Source organism: Parasteatoda tepidariorum, chromosome X2 (genome assembly GCF_043381705.1).
Source record: "Parasteatoda tepidariorum isolate YZ-2023 chromosome X2, CAS_Ptep_4.0, whole genome shotgun sequence".
In the NCBI taxonomy this organism is placed as follows: domain Eukaryota; kingdom Metazoa; phylum Arthropoda; class Arachnida; order Araneae; family Theridiidae; genus Parasteatoda; species Parasteatoda tepidariorum.
Genome location: NC_092215.1, coordinates 55,876,876 through 55,904,581, shown reverse-complemented (window position 1 = coordinate 55,904,581; position 27,706 = coordinate 55,876,876). Strand labels below are relative to the sequence as shown.

Below are 27,706 nucleotides of genomic sequence, written 5' to 3'. Positions count from 1 at the left end.
GGCAATTCAAACAAGTTTTTTGCCGACGTAGTGTGTTAAATGTTCGAGGCGAGGTGGTATGAAGTAATTAAGTGCCTGTATGTTGTGTTTTGAATGTGTGTGGAATGTATGTTATTTACTTATAACTTCTAAATATTTTACAAAATTTTAATAATAGAAATCTTATCAATGCAATCATTCATGCAGTATTCATTAATAGTAAATTGCTTCATATAACCTTATGTGGTGAGTTACGATATTTGCTTTAATAGATGTCGTAATATTTATAATTATATACGATTACCCATATCGTTAGATGTAAATATAAAATAATTCTATGTAACGTTTTTCTCGATCTATTCATTTTTTACTTTTAGATGGTATATTAGATACTGGTTTCAAATACATGCTTGATTGATTTTTTAAAATTAGTCCTGATTTCGTTTGTTGATTTGCAATATAAATATCATTATGTGTTGCAGGCTATTTAATAGCAAACTTAATAACAACAAAAATATGGGTAATCTCTTTTTTTTTTTTCATTAAAAGGTGAACTTTATTTTGAATAATTTCGTATTTCCTTGTTTAGAGAGTGTACCATAAGCTGAATCATTATTATATTCTACAAGTTAATAAAATTTATGTGTTTACTTTCGATTGATGAAGAGGAAAAAATTTGTATTCATTAAAATTAGTAAATTATTTTGTGTGTTTACTTTCTCTGTGATGTAAATAAACAATTGTTTTGTAAACAACACAACTGATTATGAAAGAGGCTATACCTACAATAAGGTTTAGAATAACCATGTAATGAATCAAAAACAATTGTTAAAAATCAAACCTAGATTGTAAATACTGTTTAATATTACAAGTATTAAATTATCCATTTTTTTAATAAAAATACTTGTAATTTATACTTAAACAATTTATTGAAATTTAGCTTTTTCTTGATTTGGGAAATTATTTTTTAGTAAGAAAACATATACTGATTAAGTTTGATTGTATAGTAAATTTTATGGCAATAGCTAAAGAATAATTAGTCATTTTCAACAAACCAATGTAATGAGCCAGGTTTTAGATGTCCTTAAATACTGATGAACAGTATAATTCTAAACAAATTTTGAATGTCTGTTTTTCATTTATCAGATCTTTGTTTGTGAATCCTTTGAAGTTTTTTAATGTAAAACATTATTTCCGCTTGATTGATATTTTGTTTTAGTATAAATTCGTATGTTATAAGCTCTACGATGTAATTAAAATTCAGAGGTTTATTGAAAATTATGTGGAATTAAGAAATCAAGTTTTATGAATATTGCTGGATATATTTTAATAAAGAATACGATAATCATGCTATTTTTCTTTATAACTCATATAACTTGTAATATTTTGAATTTCAAATTTTAATATAAGTTGGTCATATAATTTTTATTAGATAATTCTATAATGTAATTTCTACTAATAAAAGTTGGAATTTAATTCAGAATTTAAATAAGTTATATAATAAGGAAAATATATCTGCACTATCAATTATGCTTTATTATTTTCCATTAAATATTAATTTCTTCAAATATGATCTTAACTTATATATGTAATATATAACTCTTCTACTATAGTTTAGTTACTGAGTATGTTTTGTTAGAAAAGGTAACACGAATAATTTTATTTTTTTCATTTTCATCTGAAATGATTTTTTAATGACTTTTTCTGCCCCCCTTTATTGGCAATTTGTTTCAACATCTCTTTAGATGAGGCTAACAATGTTTTTTATTGAGACTATAAAGTAGAATTATTGACAAACAAACTCTTCAAGAAGTAGGCTGATGTTTAATTTTGTTTCTTTGCTAAATGGCAAATGAAATGCATAAAATAAAGAAAAAATGAACAATTAAAGATGTCAGAGATAATGCTGACAGCAGCAGTTGCAGATGTTCTAACCTTAATATATTGTTTAATTTAGAGGCTAAATTTTCCAGGGTAAGTTGTTAAATTTCATTCTGATACAGAAGCTTAAAATTGATTATGAGAAAAACAAATCTAAAATTGAACCTTTTATAGTTTGTCTAAAGTAAGAACTCCCCTAGCCATTTGTCTTGACCCGTGGCGGTAACAAGGTGTAATTATTTCATGTAGGGGTGAGTCATCGTTTAGGACGACTTTTGGCTCGGGTCAACGAGAGAAAAGAAATCTTTTTCTTTGGCCTATTGTGTTAGCCCTAGAGTGAAGAGAAGTTACCCTCCCTGAAATGCGCTATTCTTGTTTCCATAGCAGTGGCCCTCAGACTTTGTGGCGGGAGGAGTTCTTACCGTAGACAAACTCTACATCAATTCTTTTTTCTCTTTTTTTAATTATTATTTTTCTGTTAAGCATGGTTATATTTATATAATATATTATTTTTATTATATAATATTATATCATCTTTTTAAATTAAGAAAAATAATTATTTTGCAAAACACTTTCGAAGCAAAATCATTAAAGTCACTTTTAATGCAATTGCATAATCGTAAGAAAAGCGTGACTATGCAAAGTGGAGAATCTCTTCCAGATTGACCTGCTTGTTAAAATAAGGGGTTATTGAAGTTTTTTTTCTCTTTTTTATTAATACTAAAAAATTTTCTACCATGGGGACGAATTTTTTGCAAACAGCATTCACACGTTCGGGTATATTAAACATACTATCTGCTTAGGAATATCAATAAAAGGACGTATTTATGATATGGTATCTAAGAATTTTCTTTCTAGTATAAATAGGTATCTAATATTTTTTTAGCAAATTTTGACTAAAATATAATTTTTCTGTTTCTATGTAAAATAAAGCTATGAACTTTACTCTCTCTTTCTCTAAAACCGTACAGGTCTTATTTCTATGTCAAATCGAATAGAAGTTATGATGATTTAAAATAACATTTAATTTGTTTATGACATTGATAATGGTACTTTTTTTGTTCTTTTTCTCTTTGCTAATTTTTAAATTTTTTTCTCCTTCATTTTAAATGCAATACTCGAAAATTTACATGTATGTTTCCTGTATGTATGTTTAGAGAATAGACTACTGCCTAGTTGATTAAATTATTGTTTTTATAATTTACAGCTAAAATTAAATTAACTAATTACACTTTTTAGCCCTTTTTTTGCCAAATAAGTTACGATATTTGGTGTAAAACATCTAAATATTAAGTCTAATGTGTTATGTAGTCTATTCCCCTTAGTTGAGGTTTTATGATTATTAAAGCAATAATAATGAAAAAAGTCTACAAGAAAATACACAAATTCAAAAATATTTTGAAAATTTTACTTAATGTAGTAAACAAAGCAGAATGTAAAATTATACATTTATAAGTAATACAAGTAGGTATACGTTTATAAGTAATACGTTTCCTGGAAAGATAAATTGCACAAAAATTCAAAGTGAACTTCCAATTTAAAATTTATAAAAAATAAATAAAAATACAGTTATGTTTCAGTTTATTATTTTTTTTATGCTATTTAGTTTTACTTTATAGAGTTAATATTTGGATTTATAAATTATTTTTATTTAAATATATTTTCTTATTTTCACCACATCTGTAAAATCAAATGATTTTTTTATTCTTAGTCTAAAAAAAATTTAAATTAGGTGCAATTTACTTTCTGAAAAATATTTTGAAAGAGTTCTTGTAACTAAAAGAAGGTTCTGGGGAAATATTAGGAGAATTTTTCGCTGCCCTCATCACTTGTTATACAAGCAACTAGTGTGTTATAAAAATTCGTTTTTCCTGTAAAGCTGTTTTTTCTTTGATATAAACTACCCCTTTTTTCTCTTTTAGTGATTTATATTTGTAAAATTTGCTATTTTATGTGATTAATTCTTTATAAGATTAAAAAGTTAGGCACTATAATAATTTTTTAAGTAAAAATTGAAATAAATATTTTAAGTTCTTTAAAAAATTATTTTAATTCTTTTTCTTTCTAATTAATGCTTTTAACAGTTCTCACTTATTTTGAAATGTTATAATAAATAAGTCGGAAAATAATGCTGTTTATTAAGCTAGATTTAAAATTATGAACTGTCATTTTTTACAAAAAGCACTTGATATTTCTTTTTCCAAAACGTTCAATTTTTTCCTCTTGGATGATTCAAAGGAGTCTTTCTTCTCTTGGTTTTTTTTCAAGAAGCATCCAATGCTGGTTATTCAAAATAAATGAAACCTGAAACAAGTGACAGCTATGCAAATTAAAGTTTAGAAACAAAATAACACTACCTTAAAATATATTTTTAGTAGTGTAACTTCTTTATGGCAATGTAACTGCTTCATTTTCTATTACCAGTTTTCTACATGTGTATCGAAGAAGGTTACTTTGTTTTGTACTTTTGTTTATTCCATTCAATATTTTAAAAAAAAATTTATTTTCATTTTAAGAATTATTTATATTTCAAAAGCTCATTTTTTATGTTTCCTTTTTTAGAAAAACTTTATAATTTAATACATTTTTTCATTGAAGAAAATATATTTTTAATCAATTATTCATTCAAATTTCATTTTTAGGACTTTCTCTCAGAAAACATGAATTCCAAATGAGCAGATTTTAGGCGAATTATAAAATGCTTCTCATGATAAGTTTCCAACTAAAGTTATCTGCATTTCATTTATCAGATACCATTTTTTGGGGTTGAGTTAAAATCTAGGTGTGTATATTTCTGTAAGTCATTTTATATATTACTACTTTACTTTGATTTTATGATTTATTTATCATTACATTTTCATTTTCTAAATTTTACATATAAACACTACTTTATCCACTTCGATTGTTTGCTTTAAAAATTGCTGCATAAATTCTAATATTTTAAAAGTTAATTGTTTATAATTGTAGAGAGTTCTAAGCAGATATTTTTAATTTAACAGTAATGTTGACCAAAGTGCAACAAATTCTAATAAAAACTTTTTTATGTGAATTTTAAAAAAGATGATGTTTTAAATGTATTAATATCACATCACTGTTGATGATTAATTCTAAAAAAAAAAAATTCCCTACTTTCAACTTTACTCAAATGACTTTTAAATTTTTCAAAACTAGGCAATTTTTTAAAAATATTTAAATTGTTCTTTGTGTTCAGATTCATAGAATATAGACACTTAAACAGATAGTTCTAATATTTTTCAGTAATTTTTGAAATATTGAAAGAAAAATGTTTATTTTATTCCTGAAAAGGCCAACTCTTTTTCTTGTCAGTATATAAACATCATAAGAATAAGAAAAAAACCCGTTACTGAAAAAGTAACCTCTCGTCAAATTATAAAATTATTATTGTTGAATTACCTATCTCCCACAAAGTCTGATTCATATGTTCCTGAAACGCTGATTATTTTAGCTAGCAGAGTAACTGTCTTTCTGTATGAAGAAATCACAACTTATAAAGGAGTTGGTTGTTTCCAACTGAGTCTTCCTTCTTCCTTTCTCAATTTTTGAATAGTGTCTATATAATAAACAATATTTTTATGCTACATAAAGTTTTTCTTTTATTTCTGAAATTTTTGTTTAGCATTGTTTTAGAAAATTTTCAATTGAATATCTGAGTGTGCAGAAAGCTAATTTTTAAAAATTAATGAAATTAAGTATTTTTCTAAAAGTAATAAAAGCTAAAAAAAAAAAGTTATTTTTATCAGGGTATGATTTTCTGTTTCTTCATTCTGATACTCACTTAAGGATACTAGATTTTTTTTTTTTATTTGTATCAAAATACTAATACAGGATTGAAAAACATGGTGATAAGTTTGCCCAGACATTTTTGTAAGGTCAAGGTAAAAATTGGTCTCATTTTCAAATGGTCAAATCATTTTCATACTTATAGGGGTACAACAGAGTAAAATTTTCTGAAAATAAAAAAATATATATAGCAATTTTTTTTAAAATTTATTTATTTATTTGTTTATTTTTTTATAGTTTATCCTTTAAGATTATTGTATCGAAATTTTGAATTGATTTTCGTAAAAATGTTAAAGTTACTGCAAAATATGTTGAGGGCAACGCGGATCATACTGTGACTTGTATGAACCAGTGAGCTTGTGTTCTCCAGGATGCATAGCATTTTTAAAAAGTGCTTAAAGGTGCTTATTTTTGTATTTTAAAAGCCCTTAAAGGTGCTTTTTTCATTGGGTGTTTTTAAAAAGTGCTTGGTTTACCCTTTTTCGAAATGAGATTTCTCTTTTACTTTGTTGATTTTGTCTTCAAATTATGCAGTTCGCATTGTACTATTCAACGTTTTCAGAATTATTTCAACCCCAATCCATTTCGGTGTATTGTCAGTCCGTAGCGTATGTAAAAGCCATTCGTTTTACATGATTCAAAATTTCATGATTTTTTGCAATTGTGAAAAACAATGCCAAAATGTTTTTTTTTTTTTTTTTTTTTTTTTTTTTTTTTTTTTTTTTTTTTTTTTTTTTTNAAACAAGATAAAACCATCAATTGTCAAAAACTTTCCAATCTAGCCTAATTATGATTATGATAACCTATTTATGATAATATAAGTGCTTAAAAATATTTTTCTAGTGCTCGAAAAGTGCTTAAAAGGTGCTTATTTTTTGTTGAATAATTTGGCTACGCACCCTGTTCTCAGTTGATTAATGAATTTGATCATTCCTATTGAAGCATTTATCATTACATCATCAAACATTAACATTACTATCATTTTAACTATTTTATTAAACTAATTCGTTTAAATTATCTAAGAAAAATGTTTAATGGTACTTTCAATATAAATAGTAGAAATTGCAACTTATTTAGCTGTAATAATATTTAATGATGGTTGCAAAGGGTTATTGATATTTAGCAATAGATGTTAGCTCTGCAGCTTAGGAATATTCTCCAAATAAAGATGACTGCTGAATCTGGGCTGCTACTCTAAAATTATGTCAGACCTTATATGAGGGTAGATCAGCAAGAAAAAAGGCTGGGCTAGCACTTAAGACTGCTGAAAATGATGAAGATGAAGCATCTTTTAGATTCTGTATCTATGTTTTTTACAGGGAAGAATGTCTTCCTCGGAAATTTGCTTTTTCTCCCAATTTTTAAAATTTCCAAAAACTTAATTTTTAGAAGTCCAATTAACACAAAGCCCCCTCCCCTCATAACTGCAGAAACCCAAGCCTCCTAAACGATAGCTGTACTTCAGTGTTTCCCAAACGTATGACTTTTGTGTACCCTTTCTAAATGTTTCGTAACGCTGTGTACCACTAATAAAAAAATTAAAGTATTTTTTTAAAAATATGTTTACTTTTCTTTTTGGTACAAAGTTTTCGGTTAAAAATTCTTAAATTTTGGTAAAAAATTCCATGTTAAGGATAAAAATTCTATTTTATTAAAATAATCAAAATAAGTAGAATTTATTAGATACCTTTACTATAAAAAAATTGCGCAAAAGTTGAAAATCACAACTGACTGTTGACACCACTAATTATTAACTGTTAACGCTGCAAAAAATAGTGAAAGAAAAATACGTAATTGTAAATTTTCATGGCTGGCTTTGTTTTTAAATGACACTTTCGTTTGTTGCAAGATATTTCGTTTAAGAACACGTGCCCCCGCTAAACTGTTCCCGTACCCCTGGGGGTACGCGTATCACACTTTGGGAAACACTGCTGTACTTGGAACGTAACTTTTCCCCCTACAGTAGCCTCTTGAAAAATAATGATTGTCATGGGGAAATGGTGGAGCTTCAGCAGGTGCGCCGTTGCATTGACAACCGTGACTTCCACCGTGAGCGGGATGGATGAGGCTCTAGGTTGTTGAGTTCAAAGCAGTTTTGGCCTCCGATATTTGATCCAGGGTTTCCCTCCTTGGTGCAACGCAGTTTGAATATGCGCATTCGTACATTACATTTCTCTCAACTTTGCTAGTTCTTATTCTTGGCAGTTCCTGCGTTTGTCTGTGCACATATTTGTTTTTCATTTACTTGTGTCCTTTTCACATGGTGCATCGTAAGTTGAATGTATTTTAACGTTGGAAATCAATTTGATAGACGAACACAAAGTGTGCACGATCAATGCTGCTGAAAAATATAAATTCAAGTTTGATAAGTAAATAAAACAGTCAAAGTGACTAAAACTGTTAGTAACTATCTATCAAAAGATATTCAGGTGAAAATTGAAGACTTTTAATTTAAAATGATGATTATTAAGCCCTTACATATTGCTTAATTTTCTTTAATATAATAGTGGTAAAGGAGTTATATAATTATACTTAAGAAAAAAATAAATTTCACTGTCTAAATGTTCTGCCACTTTTAATATAAAATTAAAGTCTCACAGCAAAGTTAGAAGTTATGTTTTTATATATCTTATTGATTATCACAGTATTACATAAAACACTCCATCACCTCACCTCCCAGTGTCTACTTTGTAAAAGTTCAGCATTTGTTATTTTTGCCCATTTTCATGCGCGTTTATAGTTAGTTGCAAAATTTTATATATTTATATGGATTATTGATTTCAAAACTTTGAACGCAATTTACTCGAAACTATGTTTCTCTTACTTGCTGTATCTATAACTAGTGCATTTTTCAACCTATTTACTTCAGGCTTTGACACAATGTTCACAAGGAATATAGTTTTTGTTGTTACACATAGAGATTTTTAATTCGGTTAACTGGTTTAAAGCAATCCATTATAATGTAAATTATTTCTGTCATTTTTTCATTTTGAAAAAAAATCTTTAAAAAAAAGTTACTGCATGCATCGAAAACCATACCTGCCAAGTCTCCTGTTTTTTTTAATGAAGACTCCTGTATTTTACAACTATCTCCTGTTTACCTGTATATTCTCAAATTTTTCCGCATTTGTTGAAGAAATTTGAAGGGGGAAAAAAATTCTAATAAAATATCCACTGATGGTAAAAATACTTCTCTTATTCCTCAACAGATGGTGCTACTGCCAGTACTGCGGTACGTTGAGTGTTACTAGTTAAAGTCGAGCCGGGGTGGCTTAGGGGATACAGCATTCACCTTCCCATGAGGTGAACCCAGGTTCGAATCCCAGCGATGACTGGTCGATATGAGTAGTCGTTAAAGCCCGAAATTGGGTCAGATCTCCTTTATTTTATTTCTCCAATGTTGGCAGGTATGGAAAACTACATACATGTAGTTTAAAAAAATCAAAGTCAAATGTAGAAAAGATATGGCTTCAACTATTATACGTGAGAGAATAACAAATTAAACAAAATAACCACAATAAATATACCAGGTTTTTTTTTAGTTGTTTTTTGCATTTTTTTTCAATACACTTATAAATTACTTTTAAAATTTGTCATGTACCTAAATTTCACAATACTTTGTACAATTGCTGTGATGTTATTTGCAGTGGAACTTCTTCGAGAGATCACCTCTATGGAGAGTCCCATAAAGAGCAGTTTTTGAAGGGTGACAATTTTTTACCCTATCAAATTAATGTAAAAAAAAAATCCTTCTGTGAGTGACCAGAAAACCTTTCATATACATATGCTCACACACACAAACAAGGTGTCCCCTTAAATGTGACTACAAACTTTTAGTGGAGGTCGGGCACTTCAAAAGAATTAAGCAACTCGTGCCCCTAAGTGTCACCCTATGCCGTTAGGGCGCTTTTCTAGTATAAACGCATTGTTTGTGCGCCTTTTAACCAGTACTTNTGAGGTTTTTGACGTGATGGTTTAAACCATGGTTTAAATTGTCAAAAACTGTCACATGTCAAAAACCTGCCAACCCTGTCTAAAACATCTTAATTTCCTGTTAATTTTATGTTTGTGTTCTAATAACTTCAAACTAACTCAAAATATAATAACAAACTAACTTGTCAAAAATTGCATTCAAATTGGCTTAGTTGCCAAATCATTCAATTAAATTATGATTATTATTTTCCCTTAATCATTCAATCCTTATGATTTGCCCTACCTCCCATAGAAGTTGAGCATTTATGGGACACCCTGTGTATATACATATATAAAAAGAAAAAAACAATAGCTTTCTTTCCAAAAAAATTTTCTGGCATTAAATTTATTAATAAGCAGATTCCAAAACAGTGAGTCAAGCTTGATCTACAGCAGGTGTAAGAAGGAAAGACTTACTAAAAAGTCGCATTTGTGATAATTTCTAATTTTCTGTTGCATTTGAAGCAAATTTCCGGGATGTAAAGACAGGATTCCCACGGTACTTGAAAGTCCTTGAATTTGGTTGAAAAAAATCAGGGCTCTGAAAAGTCCTTGAATTCTGCCATAGGGTACTTGAAAAGTACTTGATTTTTTATGAATTAAAGTAATACTAGTCATTATTACAAAAAAGCGGTAAAATTATAATGAAATAGCGGTAATTCAAATGAAAATTAAGGAAATTCTGATAGATGCAATTTTTAATGCTTGAAGTGAAAAGGGGTTTAAGAAGATGCAAAACTTTTCTCTCCTAGATTTTTCACACCAGATCATCTCTCTGATGTTTTGAAAATTGAAAGTTCTAACAAATTTTAGGTTTTATAGTCATAGTTTTTGAATGATATGTAGTGTTTAATCAGGGTATCATATCAGGGTGCAGTATATCAAATATTTATAACAAATCGGCCCCATTTCCTGAAACTTATTTTTCCAGCCAAGTTTTGACAACTACCCCAGCTGCTACATGGCGGTCCAGTTTTAAAAAATATGCAATAGATGAAAGTTTCACAAATCTTGCTTGTCCCTTGATGGCAATGCCTGCTAGTTCTGCTGGACTTGAGAGAATCTTCTAAAATTTCTCGTTCTTGCATAGCAAATTGAGAAATTGTTTAGGTTTAGAAACTGCATCAAAACTTGTCTTTTGTTATAGATTAATGCAGTGTGCAGACAATGTAATATTTGACTTTGAATGGTGATAATTTTGTAAATAAATAGTACTTTGTTTAACATTTAATTGTTTTTTTTTATGAATTATGCATTTTATGTCAATCTCAGTACTTACTTTTATGTCATTTTCTGAATTTCTGCCAGTTTCTGCCACAAATGTGGCAGGAAAGGATTTCTGCCATGCCAGTTTTAACCGGTTTCTACCAGTGGTTTTGACTACCTCGGCAGAAGCTTGCCAACCTTGTGTTTAATCGATGTAGAAATATGTTCGATGTGTTAACCTCATTATTATGACAGGTTAATATTGTTATCCTATTTGTTCTGTTAATTTATGTACAAAGGATAATGAATTTTTTATCATTTATAATCCAATTTTTACATTAAGTTTTTGCTACTAATAAATAAAATTTAGTTCTACAGGTTTCAATGATTATAAATAAATATCGTGATTCACATTAAACTGATTCTTGATTTACAGATCAGAATTCATAAAAAATGTTCTATGAATTGCAATTTAAATGAAAATGATTAATGAATGACATGTGGAATATTACTTTAAAGTGATTTGCTAATTACTCGCCAGGATTTGTATTAAGGTATTTTATAAATCACACATCATGATTTTAATTAAAGTTATTTCTGAATTGTATAACAAGATACGTATTTAAGTAATTTCAGAATCATGCCTCACAATTTTCATTCTAGTAGTTTACTAATCACGCATTGCGATTCACAAAAGGGAGATTTAAGAATTACTACTCTCAATTCTCATCAAACTGATTTAAGAATCACACATAGCTGTTCTATATTAAGCACCTTTTGAATCACAAATTGCAATTTGCATTAACGATCACTATTCACATGAAAACTATTAGCTAATCACGCAAAAGAATTTAGATCAAAGTGATTTATGTATCACACATTGTGATTTACGTCTTGTTACTTCGTGCATTTATATCATTTGCTATTCATATTGTTCCTATTTAAGAAACATACTCCACTATTCAATTTACAAACCACGTATTGGGATACATGATTTATACTATCTTCGAGACTTACTTCACCCTGTTCAAAATACATTACTGATATTCTGAAGTAACAAAATAGGTAATTTGTTATTAAAATTGAAACAGATATGTTAAGCGGATATATTTTGATATTTTATCTAGTTATATCATTCCTGTAACTTAAAATTTCATCTATCATTTCCTGTAACTTAAATTTTAATCTAACATATTAAAAAAAAACGTACAGTAAAACCTGTCTATAACGATACTGTAGGGACCTAAATAAAATGTTGTTATAGGCAGGTTATCGTTATAGACAGGTTTGAAATTTAAAAGTATACGTTTAAAACTAATGATAAATTAAACTTCTTTTATAGGCTCCAAATGAAAATTTTACTTAGAATTATGAAACAGCACACAAGAAAAATTTACTTACAATTTTATGAATCAAAACAGAAATTATTTAGAAAAATAATCGGTTAGTTTTGTTTGCTTATTTTTGGAAGCAATTGCCATTTCCATGCACATAGATTTCAGTCCATCTAATGAATTCAAATGAACATCAGTTACATTTGGTAATGTTGCAACAAAATCTTGCAAAGTGTTAATTAGCAATATGGCATTCTCGGGTGAAATTTGAGTCCTGTTTTGAGAACAGTCAGCTGCTTCTTCCTCATCACTTTGATCACCCGGGATAACTTCTGCTAAAATCTCTTCATAACTTTCACCACTGAAAACCAACACATCATTATCTAAATTTAAAAATTCATCTGCGTTAAATAGAAATGATGTATTAGATGACCTTTGGAAATCACTGACAATCGAATTTAAGCCTGCCACAAATTTTTCTTCTTCATCAGTGATTTCAGTTCCAACGGTAGAAAAATCGGAATAGAACTATCAACTATCAAAAGAGGAAAAATTATCGTTGTAGACATGTTTACCTGAAACGTGGTTATCGCTATAAACAGGTTAAAAATACATTGAGTAAATAGGAATTTCACCGAGACCTCAAGGAAATATCGTTATAGACAGTATCGTTATACACAGGTTTCACTGTATTTATATTTTAATAACCGTGCAATTACACAAACCTTGTCAATTATTTACTATGCTTCTTTAATGTAATATGCATTATTCATTCATTTAGCTTCATTAATTCTAATTCACTTCATTAAATTTTTCATGAAAAGTTTCATTGATACTAGTTTTTAAATGTTGGCTAGTATCCTATGTCGATTAGAGTTTGTTTTTTTTGTCTATTGGAATTTTTCAAAGTGATTTGAAAGAGCAATGCAACTTTCAACCATTTGTATTATTAGCTGATAAATTTAATAAATATTTTTTTTTTTGTCAAATAATCATTGTGCTTTAAAGATATAAAATTTTTGTTTCAACGTAATTGTATAATCTGGTTGACATGTACTTTAGCCTATAACTGTAATAGGTCCTTGAATTTTATTTAAAAATTGAGTGAGAACCCTGAAATAAGAAAAGAACACTTTGGAGTATTATACAATATAGTACTAATTAATAGTAGCACATAAAAAATGCCAGCTTACTGCAACGGAAATTCGGAGAAGCTAGTGGATATTTGGGATTCAGAAAAACCCATATCTATAAAATTTCAAAAGATAAGGTGGAGAAATTATTAGAGAAAATGAAAACTTAGTTTTTGAGAATTGTATAATGCTCATTGAAAATGTCTATAATATTACTTTTATAGTATATGATACTCAATTAATGACAAAATGAACTCAAGTGTTTTTTGTTTGTCTGTTAAATTTTTCATTAGAAGATGCTATTAATTTGTAAATGTTTATAAGTAAATTGTCTTAGCAATTCAATGTAGACAATTCTTTGAGAGATCATCATCATATTTGGCTAGATAGCCCAGAGAGAGCCAGGGTCTTCTGAATTCTACTCCACTGCATTCTATTTTTAACACTTGTACGCAAATTTCTTTCCTGGGTGGCAAGGAAGTCAGTCTCCACTAACTCTATTGTTCTCAATCTGGGTCTACCCTTTTTTCTGCTTGTTACTGGTTTATGTAAACGATTATTATTTTATTTTATTTTTTTATTTTTATTTTTTTTTTTATCATCCTGCTGCTGTAAAACTAACTGAACTGCCTTAGTACCCTAAAAGGGTAACACTTTTTTAAGAGATCACCTCTCTTAAAAAGAGTTTTTTTTTCCTTGAACTAAAGTGGTCTCTTCCGAGTTTTATTGTAGTAAGTTAAAAAATATATGTTTAAACTAACCATAAAAACTTATATGTTAAGTAATATTCCAAATGCAAAGTTTATTAATTTTTTTTCGTGATGAAATAGTACCTTTAGATAATTCAATTAAATTTCCATTGCTGCAAATTTTTAAATAAAATTCCTATCCTGAAATGTTTTGAGATAAAATTATTGCTTTAAATTTTTATTATATCATATTTAAGAACTATTAAGCTTATTGCTTTAAATCATCAAAGAAATAGTTTATTTGTTTTCAATAAAAACATTTCTGTTACAAAATTTATCCTGGCAGGTTATATACTAGTCCTGCCACTGTCATATAAAGTTCAGATTATTTAAATCTGCACTTTTTTTAAATTTAGTCATGTTTGTTTTTTTAACAACATTACCTATAAAAATAACTTTTTCTAGTTTCAGATGTGCTTCTAGAGGACATCGATTAAATATTTGAAAGATAAAGCGGATATGAGTGGCTTCTTTTATGAATGTTTTGCCCATGAGTTACTGATTACTATTTTATATTTAAAGTAAGTTTTACAAAATTTTATAAAATCACTGAATTATAATTTTTTTTCTTCCTCATCTAAGCTTGGTACCATAAGAATCTGGTTAATTTTTTAGATTTATTTCCTCTTAAAATTAATAATAAAATATTCTGGTCCCAATATCCAATTTTTCAATTTGTAGCTGTTATATAATATTTCTGCTTTGAATAATAAATTATATATATATATATAAAGTTCAAAATGAAGATAAAACAAAGGAAAATTACAGACATATGAAAAAAGGGGGGAAAGAAAAATAATATAAAGAAAATAAATAAAAAATAACAAGCAACTAGGGGGGGATAAAAAGATTAAAAAAATTTGAAAAATCCAGAAAATAAACTTTTCATCAGCCCACACGATTATATCCGCAGAAAAGAGTGCTTTCTGATATTGTATCAATATAGCTAAAGCAAAATATATTAATACAATAGTGTGAGGAACCCTCAAAAAAAATTTTTACAATAATTACAACAAACAAAATAATACAATATGTAAAAATAACATGTAAAAACAGAAAATAAAAGAAAAAACAGAATAAGACAAAATCAATAAAGCGAGTAGCGAATTCAAATGTACTTACAGGAACGGGAAATTTTTCAAGACTGATTTAAAAAATATTTTTGTAACAAGATTGCCAGAGAGCAAAATATGAAAACAAAAGCGCAAATTGAGCATAACTAGAGGAGTTATGTTTTAAAGTGCCATTCTTACTGCATTGCTGAAGTGCGTTTGATTTGTTAGTTACAAAGGATGGGCCCAAAATGGATCTGCGCAAGGTAATTTTATACTGGATAATTTAAAGAAAATGACCATAAATAATTTTAGAAAATAAATATTTATTTAAGAAAAAAAATAGAAAAGAGAAACATGAATTGCCCGTTTTGCACATAATTTTAGCTATGGATTTGCTCGAAATGGATTCGCACCTGAAAAAATTTTATAAATTAACAAAGAAAAAAATTTTTAGTATATAATTTTAGCCACGGATTTGCCCGAAATGAATTTACACATGGAAAAATTTTATAAATAAATAAAGAAATTTTTAGTAAATAATTTTGGCAACGGATTTACCCGAAATGGATTTGCACATGGGAAAATTATATAAATTAACAAAGAAAATTTTTAGTAAATATATCCAATATAAATTAACAACTTGTTGAAACTTATTGTTTTTCTTAATTTTATTCGTGTTTTTTTTGTATTTATTTATTTTGTTATATATATATATATGTAAGTTCAAAATGAAGAATAAAACAAAGAAAAATTATAGACAAATGAAGAAAAAAAGGGGGGGAAATAAGTAAAAAAATAACAAACAACAGTTTAAAAAAAAAGGGATGAAATTTTATTTTAAAAAACCACACAAAAAAAAAGGATAAAAAAAAGATATAACCTTTTCATCAGCCCACACGATTATATCCGTAAAACAGAGTGCTTTCTGATATTGTATCAATAAAGCCAAAGCAAAATATATTAATACAATAGTGTGAGGAGCACTCAAAAAATTTTTTTATAAAAATTACATCAAATAAAATAGAACACAAAAAGTAAAAATAACATGTAAAAACAGAAAATAAAAGAAAAAGAAAAAACAGTTTAAAATGGACTATAACTATAATGGACTATATTCTCAACTTTCTTCGTGTTTTCTTGTATTTATTTTATGTGTGTATGTATGTATATATATATGATTATTAACTACAAATAGCCCTAAGATTGAGTTAATTGAACCCTCATTTTTTAGGAATGAATGTTCCAATGGTAATATGCTTCTCGATCTAACATTGTACTTGATCTGATAGTTTATGACGTATTAAAATAAAAAAAATTTCTCCTGAAACTCTTTTGTACTTTCAGCTTCCAGGCAGACTTGCATTTTGGCGTTGATTTTTTTTATAAAATATTTTTAACTTTTCAAAAAATCAAACCCTTCCTTCCAAAAAACATTCATTGCAAATCTTTAAAGGCTCTTAAGCATGTTTTTAGCATTATAAATATTTTATTTCTTTTTAACTTTTCAATTGCAATGTGTCCAAAATAAGCATTGACAGTTTAAAAATTAAAAAGAAAATATAATGTTGTTTGTATATATATATACATAATGTTATTCTTAAACATAAACATTGAAAAAATAAAACATGAACTTAATGTATGATTTATTTTTGAAAGAAATAAAACATTAGAATAAAAAATTTATGTGGTACAAAATATTAAAATATTTCATTACAAACTCTACAATTCATTCATAAATGGAGAAAAAAAGTTACTTCTTTTGTAGCATCACCTTTAGTTTTGACAACTACATATAAACAGTGTTACATGCAATTAACAAGTGTTTGGCAATTTTCTTTCCACTTTAAGTCTCAGTAGTCTTAGTGCTTTTCACTAGCTCAACTTTGTTTATTAGAGCAACTTCTTATAGTTTTTTTAATATCCATAAATTACCAATTGGAGTAAGATCTGGTAAATTAGATGGCTACAGTTGCATTGTAATTTTGCATTAAGTCAGATCTTAAAATATTTTAATGTATGACATGAGGCTAGTTGTAAAATAAAATAATCCTCATTTGTGCTCATGCAATTCCATGCTACCACACTAGCTTCAAGTTAAAAAAATTTATGAACATAATTACTTGCACAGCATCATGATTTTGTGAAAATGAATCAAAATTTAAAAGTTAATCGAACCCTGTTATGGTTCAAAATTTTTTTTAAAAAATTTATGTTAACCTCTTTTTTACTGTGGTGTTGTAGACTGTAAAAGGCTCTTAAAGTCACTTATATTTTAATTTGATATATCTAATTTTGTATATCCAGGTATGTAAATTTTGTGCTATATTTTTTATTTTTTTATTCTAGGAATGGATCAAGAACGATGTGCACTTATTAGTAAAGATGATATCAAGAAAGGTAAAAATAAAAATTAATAATTTATACTGATTCTGCGTCATTTACTGCTATTAAAAAGTTTTGCAGCCAAAATGTTAACTCGAAAGATTAAAACTAACAGTTTTAATCTTTTAGAATAGTGGGGGCAAGGATAGAGTCATTCTTATGAATTAAAATCAAATCAAATATACTAATTATATACTAATTAATAAAACATCAAGTAAATGGACTATTGAACAATAATTTCAGACTTTTATTGAGTGGGTTATATAAAAAAATTAGCATCAAAAAATTTATCATTAGAGATTGATTGATTGTAAAATTGTTTTTGGGCTCTTGAATAATTCCATGAAAGAAAAAAGAACTTAAGTATTGAAATTTTGAACAAACTAATAGAAAGAATAATGACTTAATTTTTCTTTACAATATTGTTTTTTTTTTCTCTCTCTCTCTATCAGCAGCGTAACTGGCTGAAAGCTTTATTACGAATTATAAGTATTAAATGTTTCTTGTGGCGAGGTTTCATTTGAAAATGTTTCAGTGCTGTGATTTGTGAGTGACACCCCTTAGTCTTTTTATCAAACTTTTGTCTTATTATTTTTATCAAAACTTTCCAATGTTATTAATTTTTTACAATATTAAATTTGTTAGTTTGTAATATTCAGTATATTCAACAAAAGTGTTCTTCATGTTTTTAAGTTTTTGTCTTTTCTTATTTATCTATCATATAGCTGATTTCTTTACTGGCTTATTTCAGCTTCTCCTGGTTTAATCAAAAGTTCACTAGCTTTTAGTATAATTTTGAAAATTCTCGTGAACTTGGGAAACTCCTGAAAAGTTTCTCATCAAAATAGTCTTATACTCAGTTGTTGAAAATCTTTAAAAAGTAATATATCCTGCGGGAGAATATATTACAAATTATTTCACGTAAAACTTTCAATATACTTTAAAATATGTTGTTTTCTTTGGTTAGGTATGCTTAATATTCTAAGTGTACAGTAGCATGTGTGGATGCCCTAGCCTTTTAATTTTAGTTGCCCCTGAATAGATAAGTGTTATGATTGAAGAAGGCAGGAATAACTTTATTAAATGTAAGAGAGAAAATAATTGTAAAAATTTAAAGAAATCTAAATCTGTATTTTAAATTAATTTTCAATGAAAAAAAGAAGCTGAGATTTGTTTTGTTATAAATGAGTTATTTTTAACAAATTATTCTTAGTTTTTACTTAAATGTAAAAAAATGTTTAAGCTTTGTCTTCAATCTTAAGAATTTGTTAATTTATTTCCCTATTAAGATCTTTCGACAATTGAATGCCTGTCTAAACTGTCTCTCTTGCCACTGAAAGTGAAATAAATATTTTATTAATGAATTTCTCTTCTTTTTCAGAGAAAGTGCACTCTACAGTTATAGATGATATAAATGGTGATTGTGTTGATTGTGATGAATGCGGCTGGGAAAATATATATGACATCACTTCTTCCTCACTTATAAAATCACCTCTTATATCCGAACTCTTAAAATCACATGGTCTTTTAAGAAATGGTCATATTGAAAATAAGGATATATATGATTATTGTGATGAGAGTGAGGTAAGTAATGTTACCTAAATATTACTCAAAATGAATAGTTATGTTTCCAAAATAGCAATTTTGGAGATGCTATGTGTGTTATAAAACCTGTAGTCCATGTACATGATAATGTCATTTATTACATTAGTAACCAGACAACAAATGAAAGCCTGGACAACTGAGTGCTTTCTTGTACTTTTCTTGCACAGAGTCACTACTATCTGCTTATTTGCATACTGCTGTCACATGGCTTTTGGCAGTCTTAAATCTTTTATTCTGTCTAAGGGTGCAACATAGGTTGTTTAAAAAGTATTGACAATAGATGTGGGCAAATGTGGTGGATGATCCACAAATCATATCAATTGATATTTTTTTAACAAAATCAGTCCTGAAATATTGCATTGTTTAATAAATTGTCAATTGTTTTTTTATCCAAACTGGGATACATATTTTCCTGGTTTACACTTACAAATAGAAAATAAGATCCTCTTCTAATGTTTGCTGCTAGATTGTTGACTGAAATTTAAAATTTTGTATTCTTTTTTAACAGCTTTGTCCAATAGATGATAGTTTTGGTCCTCCTTCATTCCTGCGTATCTATTCATTCCAACCGTATTTAAATAATACTACCGTAGATGATGATGAAAATGAGAAAGGAGATTACAGGTGTGGTTGGAAAGACTGCGATATATGTTTTGAATGTAGAAAAGATCTTGCTCAGCATGTTAATAGTACACATGTCTATCAAGATGAAAATTCTCTATATCGTTGTCAGTGGAGTGGCTGTACACGACAGGGGAAAGCCATCAATGCTAGGTTTGTTTTCTTCAATAACTTGTTAAATACTTCAAAGTATTCATAAAAAAATGCTTAGTGCATGAATTCCTGAAATAATTTCTTTTTCAAATAAATTGTTGAGAGAATAAACTTTTTTTAAAACTTTATTATAGTGTTTATTAATTTCAAATCTATATATTAAATACTAACAAATGTATGTCAGACGTTCATTTTTTTTAAACATTTCTGGTTTTTTTAATTGTGTCTTATTTGAACCTTAAAAGATTGAGAGCATCTATAGATATAATTTGAAAAGCATCAATTTCCACTTCTCTTAAATGCCATTTAATCTGCAGAGTAATTCAGCACAGCCACTACATACGTAAAGGAAAGATAAGACAGATTATAAAGATCCGGAATTGAATCGCAACCTATAGCCTGAAATGTCATTATTTACCTCCCTATTATAAACTAGCTGATAGTGTACGTTTAAATCCCTAGTTTTAGCTATCTAAATCACAGTCATTAATCAATATTAATGTGTAAAAATTGTCCTTAAATTTTATTTCCCAGCCTTGTAATAGGTGACATAAAAGGAACAAATTTTATGAAATTAACTGCACTAAATTAAAAAATTGTTGTAAAACACATGATGTTTGAAGATCGGCGGGAAAGAACAGTTTATGTCCATGAAAGCGGATTCTGAGAAAAAATGACAAGCACATGGACCAGAATTATTTTTTCTATTGAACAGCCCATTTATTTTCACTTTGTAATTACTCTCGAAGAGAACCAGTTTTCTATGTTATTGATTTGTCCAAACTTAGTAATCCTCAAGATGCAACAAGATCTGATCGTCATTTCTGTGAAAAAAATTGACATATATCATTTTTTCCCCTTGATCTTCATGCGCTCATGGCAATTAATTTTCTGTCCATTCCTTAAAAGTTAGGAATTTCTTTAGCCAATTACATGATCTTTGTTAAATTACTGACATTTATTGTTCTTGTTTTATGTTACCAATGTAACCTAAAGTAAGATCTTTAACATGATAACAGCTATATTCATTCTGTAGCTGGTAACATTATTGGCTATTACAATCTTAGCAATTGAAAATTTCATTTACGATATTAAATTGCTATTTGTGGAGTTATTTCTGGGAGACCACCTTGTTAGAAAAAAAAATTACTAATGACTCATTTATCTATTAAGTAGTTTCATAGACTCTATATCTTATTTCGCATTTTATGCTTTTTTTGTGGTATTAGTAAAATAGCATGCAATTCATCAAATATGAAACATTATAAATTACTACTATCATTCTTAATTACAACTATCACTCTATGTACTACTCATAAATTACTACCATCATAAGCTTACTATCATTCTCACATGCCTTTTTCAAGACAAAGTCTATCATTTGAACTTGGAATAGTTAGTCTAATAAATTGTCTAATTTCTTTCCTATTTGTGTTCTCTACTTTGTCCTTCATAATTTTTGTCACTTCCAATTTTTCAGGTTTTTCTCTGCATGTCTGATTTAATACCAGTTAAATTCAATTTAAAAATCGGTAATTGTGAAAATTAAAAAAAGTCTTTTATTTTATTATTCTAAAAATTGCACCTATAGCAACTGATCAAAATGGCAAAAGAAGCAAAACATATGTCTCATGAATGGTTTGGAATTCTTAGGTATGAGAATAAATAGGGTTTTCTTATTTTTATTTATTTTTTTCTTTGCAAATGCACCGAAATTGTTCAGTGTTTCTAAGGGGCTTGTATATTTGAATATGATAATACAAGCATTCTTTTAATGTTATGAGTACATTTTTTACCTTAAAGAGATCTTATTGAAAATATCATTTTGTCTTCCATCTTCTGTATCTGTAAAAATGTATTTTTCTTTTATATCAGGTACAGAATGTTGATTCATGTTAGGACACATACTCATGAAAAACCTCATGGATGTGAATTTTGTGGGAAAAAGTTTTCAAGACTTGAAAATTTAAGGATTCATATTCGTTCCCATACAGGTAACTGATAAAGTTGCTAAATTATTTTATTTATTCAGCATTTCTCTGGTAAGATTTGGTAATAGTATTTATAAATTAATAACTGAATGAATGGAAAAAAATATTTTACTTAAAAAAATCTGCAAATTTTACTTTTTTATGTTTTTTAAATTATGATAAATGTTCAGATTATCATGTATTCAAAGTGAATTAAATGTTGTTGGGGAACATTACCCGTATGGTTCCGGAACTTCAGACAGTTCTCCAAGGCGTTGTGTTTTATTAACACCTATTTTATCTAGTTATTGATGGTTCTTAATGTTTTTCAAAATCTTTAAAAAGTTAGTAAAAATCCTTGAGAAGATTTGCATTAAGTCCTTCAAAGGTTTTTTTTTTTGTGTAAAGTGCCTTTTTTTATTCTTTGCGTATTTCATTTATCATTTTGCTCATTTCAATGTTTTACATTATCAGCACATCATTGCTTAAAATTCTTAAATCTTGGAAAATCAAAAAAAAAGAAATTGTTGATTCAACTTTGATTATTAAAGGAATTAAAAAAGAAAATATTTGCTTTTCAGTCAGAAATCAGTCCAAAGAAGGTCTGTTGCTTAGAAACTTCGAAATATTTATTTATTAACTATTGATAGCGTATCTGTAATCGTGGCACACTTTCTTCTTTTTAGCATCTAAGTGTGACTTTCTTCATTTTAGCACCTCATACCTGGAAACTGTTTAATAAAAACTCCATTAACTTAAGTTACAAAACAGTCTCTTTATATTCCAATTTTTGAATTGTTTTTCAGGTGAGAAACCTTATGCTTGTCCTGTAGCTGGTTGCACTAAAGCCTATTCTAACTCCAGTGATCGTTTTAAACATTCTAAAACACACCAGGAAGACAAACCATATGTGTGTAGAGTTGAAGGATGTGACAAAAGATATACTGATCCAAGCTCATTGCGAAAACATATGAAATCTAATGCCCATGGAGGTGACAGTAAACAAAAACCTGTTGCTTCTACTGTGCCTGGAATTCAGAATGGGGTTGTCAAAAATTCCAACAATGTCAATGATACTGGTAGTTCCTTAAAAATTTCCACTCCTAAAAAAATTTTATATCAACCATATGCTTGTAAAACTGAAGGCTGTAATAAAAGATATACTGATCCAAGCTCCCTTCGTAAACACCAGAGAGCTACATCGCATGGCCGTGATCCTAATACATGGAAACCCAAAATGGGCTCTAAAGCAACACAGAATAAAGGAAATGTTCTAAAATCTCAGGTACATAATGGTGCCAGTAAGGAGACTACTAATGTATCAACCAAAGAAATTTATGATCCATATGTATTGGAAACTACGACTACTCAGAAGAAGGATGGTAATGATCCAACACCTTTGGATTTAAGTATTAGCTATACTTCCTCTGATGAATGTTGCTTACAACTGGCACTTGAGCAAAAAAAATTAAATTCCTGACTGGGTTTGATCAAAATTTATATTTAAAACTATATTTTGTTATGAGATACTTTGTATAAACATATTTTATCTATTTTCATATATCTATATAAATAATATATAAAAATGTTACTACAAATGGATTTTTTTGTACTACTTTAATTTATATTTTAGCTTTATAGAGAGCTCTAAAAAGCAGCCTTAATAAGCACAGGTATATTTACAGAAGTTTATGTACTACTTATTAATCTAATTGTAGTTAAAATATGTATGTGGGCATGTGTATAAAAATTAACTTTATTTGTGCAAGCACATAAGGACTAAAAGCTAATTAAAATAGTATAAAATTATTAGATTTTAAAAATATTTTTTAAAATTTACTCACCTTTTTTCATAGACATGTGCAAATCATAACATGTGTTCAATTATGGCTGTGATAATTTTATGTTTTTGTAAGTAAGTAGAATGTGTTTAAGCACATGTTGTATGATATAAATTTAGTTTTATATACATTATTTATATTTTCTTTAGAGACTTATTTGCAAAACCAAAATTATACAATTTGTTAGGGTATAATTGCTATATACAGACACAGGTTTGCAATAGACTGCAGGTTTTTATTGTTCTCTTACAGTAATATAAACTTACATGTGTATAAATAGGTAGTATGTTATATATATATTTAAGTTATTCTTACTATTCTATAAATTTAGAAAATTATATTGTTTTGTCATACTTAATATTCAGAAATAGGTTTTTATGTTAACTTCACTTCAATATCTTTTTTGATTATTCAATGATAATTTTGATTTTCCAAGTTCAATAAATTTTTGTGTCACCTTAATTTGGAAATAAATGTATATAATAAATACTATAAATTGTATAAATAATATGAAACCCTAGTTTAATTAATTGCTTCTGATTAATTTAATCTTGACCAATTCCAATTAAAACAATGAGAGGTCAACTGTAAGTGGTTGATAATATGAGTACAAATACATATTAAGGTAATGCAAAACAAAGTTAATAAAATATTACTCTCATTACTTTGTTTCTATGTTATTTTACTAATAGCAAAAATAAAATCAAAAGGTGGAGTCTAAACTATAACTTTTGGTGACAGTTTTAAACATGTAGTTTCAAAAATGTTATATTAAAATCACACTGAATGTCAGTTTCAAGGAAAAATTTGGGGATCATAAAACTTGAAAAATATTCTTTTTTTTTTCTAATTTCTTTTCCGTCATTCACTAATCATTTTATTAATTTATCCTTTTGACTCTTAGTGAGGATAGTGTATTTTTATGCCAAGACCAATGAGAGGTTTATACATTTTTCAATTTTGAACTTGTTTAGAATTGCTGTAAATTTACAACAAAATTTATTTGTTGCTGGCAGCTGTTGACACTCATGGATTCTATTTATTGTCTATTAAAATAAATGATGTGTCCATAATTCTCAAAAGGTAGTGTGAAATAAAATTATATTCAAAAATATATTAGGCATTTTGCCAACCTTACAATTAATGAAATTGAATCAGATAACGAGTATTATTTTCAAAACACTTGTTGTGCAATTGATATAAGCTTCTTCCCAGACATTTATCATAGATTCAAAAGTCTGCTATATATATCCAATACAAATTTATAATTCTGCTCACTTAAGTATGTAGAAATTTAAATCTCTTTTGCGATTTTTATTTCTGCTTATTATGCATGTGCATCTGAACTACAATATCAAATTGGCCGTAAATACTTCTAAAATTAACTAACATCATGAATTTTTATTTTTTGATGCTATGATAATGATTTGTATACATTTTTCATTTTTTTTCAATGGAATATTCTTTTGCTTTTTATATTTTTTACACAAGTTATACACACTGCTCACATACATAATAAATGCATATGGATTGTGGCTGTATACCCTAAATTGTACTCTAGTGTTTGTGTTGGGCATTTTCCAGTTTCAGTCATGTATTTTTGCTTAAAATAAGAAAAAAAATTAGATTTTTATCTTTAAAGTGTATTATATTTCTATGTTTACACTTTAAAATTCAAGAAAATAAAATTTCTTTTAATATTTAAGAATGTAAATGATAATACTTTTAAGAAATTTACATGTGTGGGAAATCTTAAATAGCTTTCCTTACTTTTATACTGTCCTTTCTCATTTCTATAATTTTATTTAAATATTAAACCTGAATGTCACAAGATGTTATTCAATGATTTTAATTGAAAAATGTCATAAATTAAATAATTAGATTGCTGCAGTCAGTGGCGTAGCCAGAGGAGGAGAAATAGATGTCAACCTCATAGGAGTTGGAAATGTCAGCAAGAACTTTTTGATAAAAAAAAATTTTGGGGTTGTAAGTTTTTATTTTTCTACATTATTCTATTGCTAATATAACAACAACAAAAAATTCATACTTTAATTTTTCTAAAGTTTGAGAACTTCCTTAAATAAGGGACAATAATAAAGCAAAAGTTTTCATCCTTGCTATCATATTAGAAAATACTATTACTTTTTCTATAATATTTGATGTAACAAAAAATTTAGCGTATAAATATTGTTTGATTGAAAAATTTTGTTACAAGTTTACAACCTTCAATGCCGTCCAACAGTTTTTCAAGTTATATAGTGAAATATGTGCTTTGAAAGTCGGTTGTGTGTTAAAATAAGGAAAAGTTGATTTTCATAGCTAACAAGTAGAAACAATGATTAGTGCTGTACAAAAAGAAAACTAATTTAGTATAACTGCTATATTTTTTAATGGAAAAAATATAGTACATAAGGGTTTCCAGAAGATATGAAAACTTCACAAATTATCATAACATTTGTAGACACGTAACACACCAACTTCTCTAGATGGTTCACAGGTCATTTCACCATTCTCACTTCTCTGCCAGTTTCTTTACATCCCAGTTATCTTCAATTTAAAAACTACATAAACTAATAAATTTTAAAGAAAATTAACCTTCATTTTTGATGACCAAATTTAATTCATTTGACATCTCACCCTCAATTCGAATTCCTGTTTTCGAATTTGTAATCAATGCGTCTACTAAATATTTTAGATTAAATACCAAGCTCTTTCATCGCTTCATTTTTTTTTTCTCTTTTAAGGCTATCAAAAGGACTTTGAAAGTCAATAAATAAATAAGAATATGTCTTTGTCCAAAAAAAAATTATCAGTGACTATTTCTGAGAAAACCACTCTGATAGTTCTGTATTTGAGAGTCAACAAATAAGTTTTTTTTTAAGCTGAAATAAGTCAAATTTTTTTAATAGTCTTATTTTTTCCTCTTCAACTATGTTCATTTTCCAAAATTGTAATAGCTCTAAGTTTGTTATGCCACATAATGAGTAAATGAATATCATCTTATTTTTCTCCCTATTGAAATCCCTCTTCTGTGTAACCTCAATTATTATTCCTCAAAATTATCAACATGCTGTTACAATATCATCTATAACAACAAACTTCTCATAAATATCAGTTTCTTTCATTTAGATTTATTAAATTGGCATATCAGTTAATATTAACTTCATTGGTAATGGATTATTTGGGCTAATTCTTTTCACGCATAACTTCTTCTTTCTTATTCCTATGTCAGTAAGCGACTCATAAAATTAGGAATTGGGATTCAAATAAATATTTTATAATATTTAGAAATGTAAAATAAAAATATTTAATTAGTAAAACACATTAGGAAATGAAGGGGAAATTCAAATTTTTGCAGGACATAAAAGTTTACGATATCAAAATTTTTCATGCTGTCAAAAAAGGTTTTGTTAGCAGAACTATTTTAATGGTGAAAACATAGTATTAATTAAATGAGTTTTTGGTGAATTGATTGTATTAATAGAGTTAACTATCACCAATATCAGTTATGTTAATAATATGGGGCTAACTTCTATAATTTTTGCTACGCCCCTGGCTGTTGCAGTTATAATGCATTTAAAGATTGCTGGTATGTTTAATAAAATACCCTATACAAAAATTTTATTTATTATACATTCTAACTTTAATCTTTAGTTAATTGTGATTTGTGCTTCATTAGTTATATGTTATTTATAATGTTTTATCATTAATATAAAACATACTTTATCTAGAACTACTTCTTACTTATTATTTCTCATATAAGTTTCTGATGTAAAATTATAAATATTAGTAGGTAAGTTTGCCACAAGAATTAATTTTTAAGAAAATTTCAGTTTATTAAAATTAATATCATGTCTGTAGACAAGAGGAAGGATTGCCACACCTCAAAATTGAAATTTCAGCTTGAAAACTCTTTTCAAAAGTAGAAGATTTTTTGAAAGAAATATTTTTTTCAGATATTTTCAAAATAAAACATTATAATTCTTGTATTTTCAAAAGGAGAAAAACTTCATGAATCAACTTT

General features: G+C 27.5%; 1 protein-coding gene across 6 annotated transcripts; it reads left to right on the top strand.

Moving 5' to 3' along the window:
- Positions 1 to 23,443, top strand: LOC107453358 (zinc finger protein GLI1). 6 transcript variants are annotated; one of them, XM_016070149.4, is made up of 8 exons: positions 1 to 225; positions 4,503 to 4,642; positions 14,461 to 14,576; positions 17,457 to 17,507; positions 18,874 to 19,076; positions 19,606 to 19,871; positions 21,747 to 21,865; positions 22,648 to 23,443. In XM_016070149.4, exons 4-8 carry the CDS (start codon positions 17,459 to 17,461, stop codon positions 23,319 to 23,321), a joined length of 1,311 nt encoding a protein of 436 aa, XP_015925635.1. In that variant the 5' UTR covers positions 1 to 225; positions 4,503 to 4,642; positions 14,461 to 14,576; positions 17,457 to 17,458; the 3' UTR covers positions 23,322 to 23,443. The 6 variants fall into 6 exon arrangements, with proteins under 6 accessions (XP_015925635.1, XP_015925639.1, XP_071044453.1 ...); XM_016070153.4 differs by having other exon boundaries at positions 2 to 106; XM_071188352.1 differs by having other exon boundaries at positions 2 to 106; positions 4,503 to 4,656.
- The last annotated feature ends 4,263 nt before the right edge of the window (positions 23,444 to 27,706 follow it).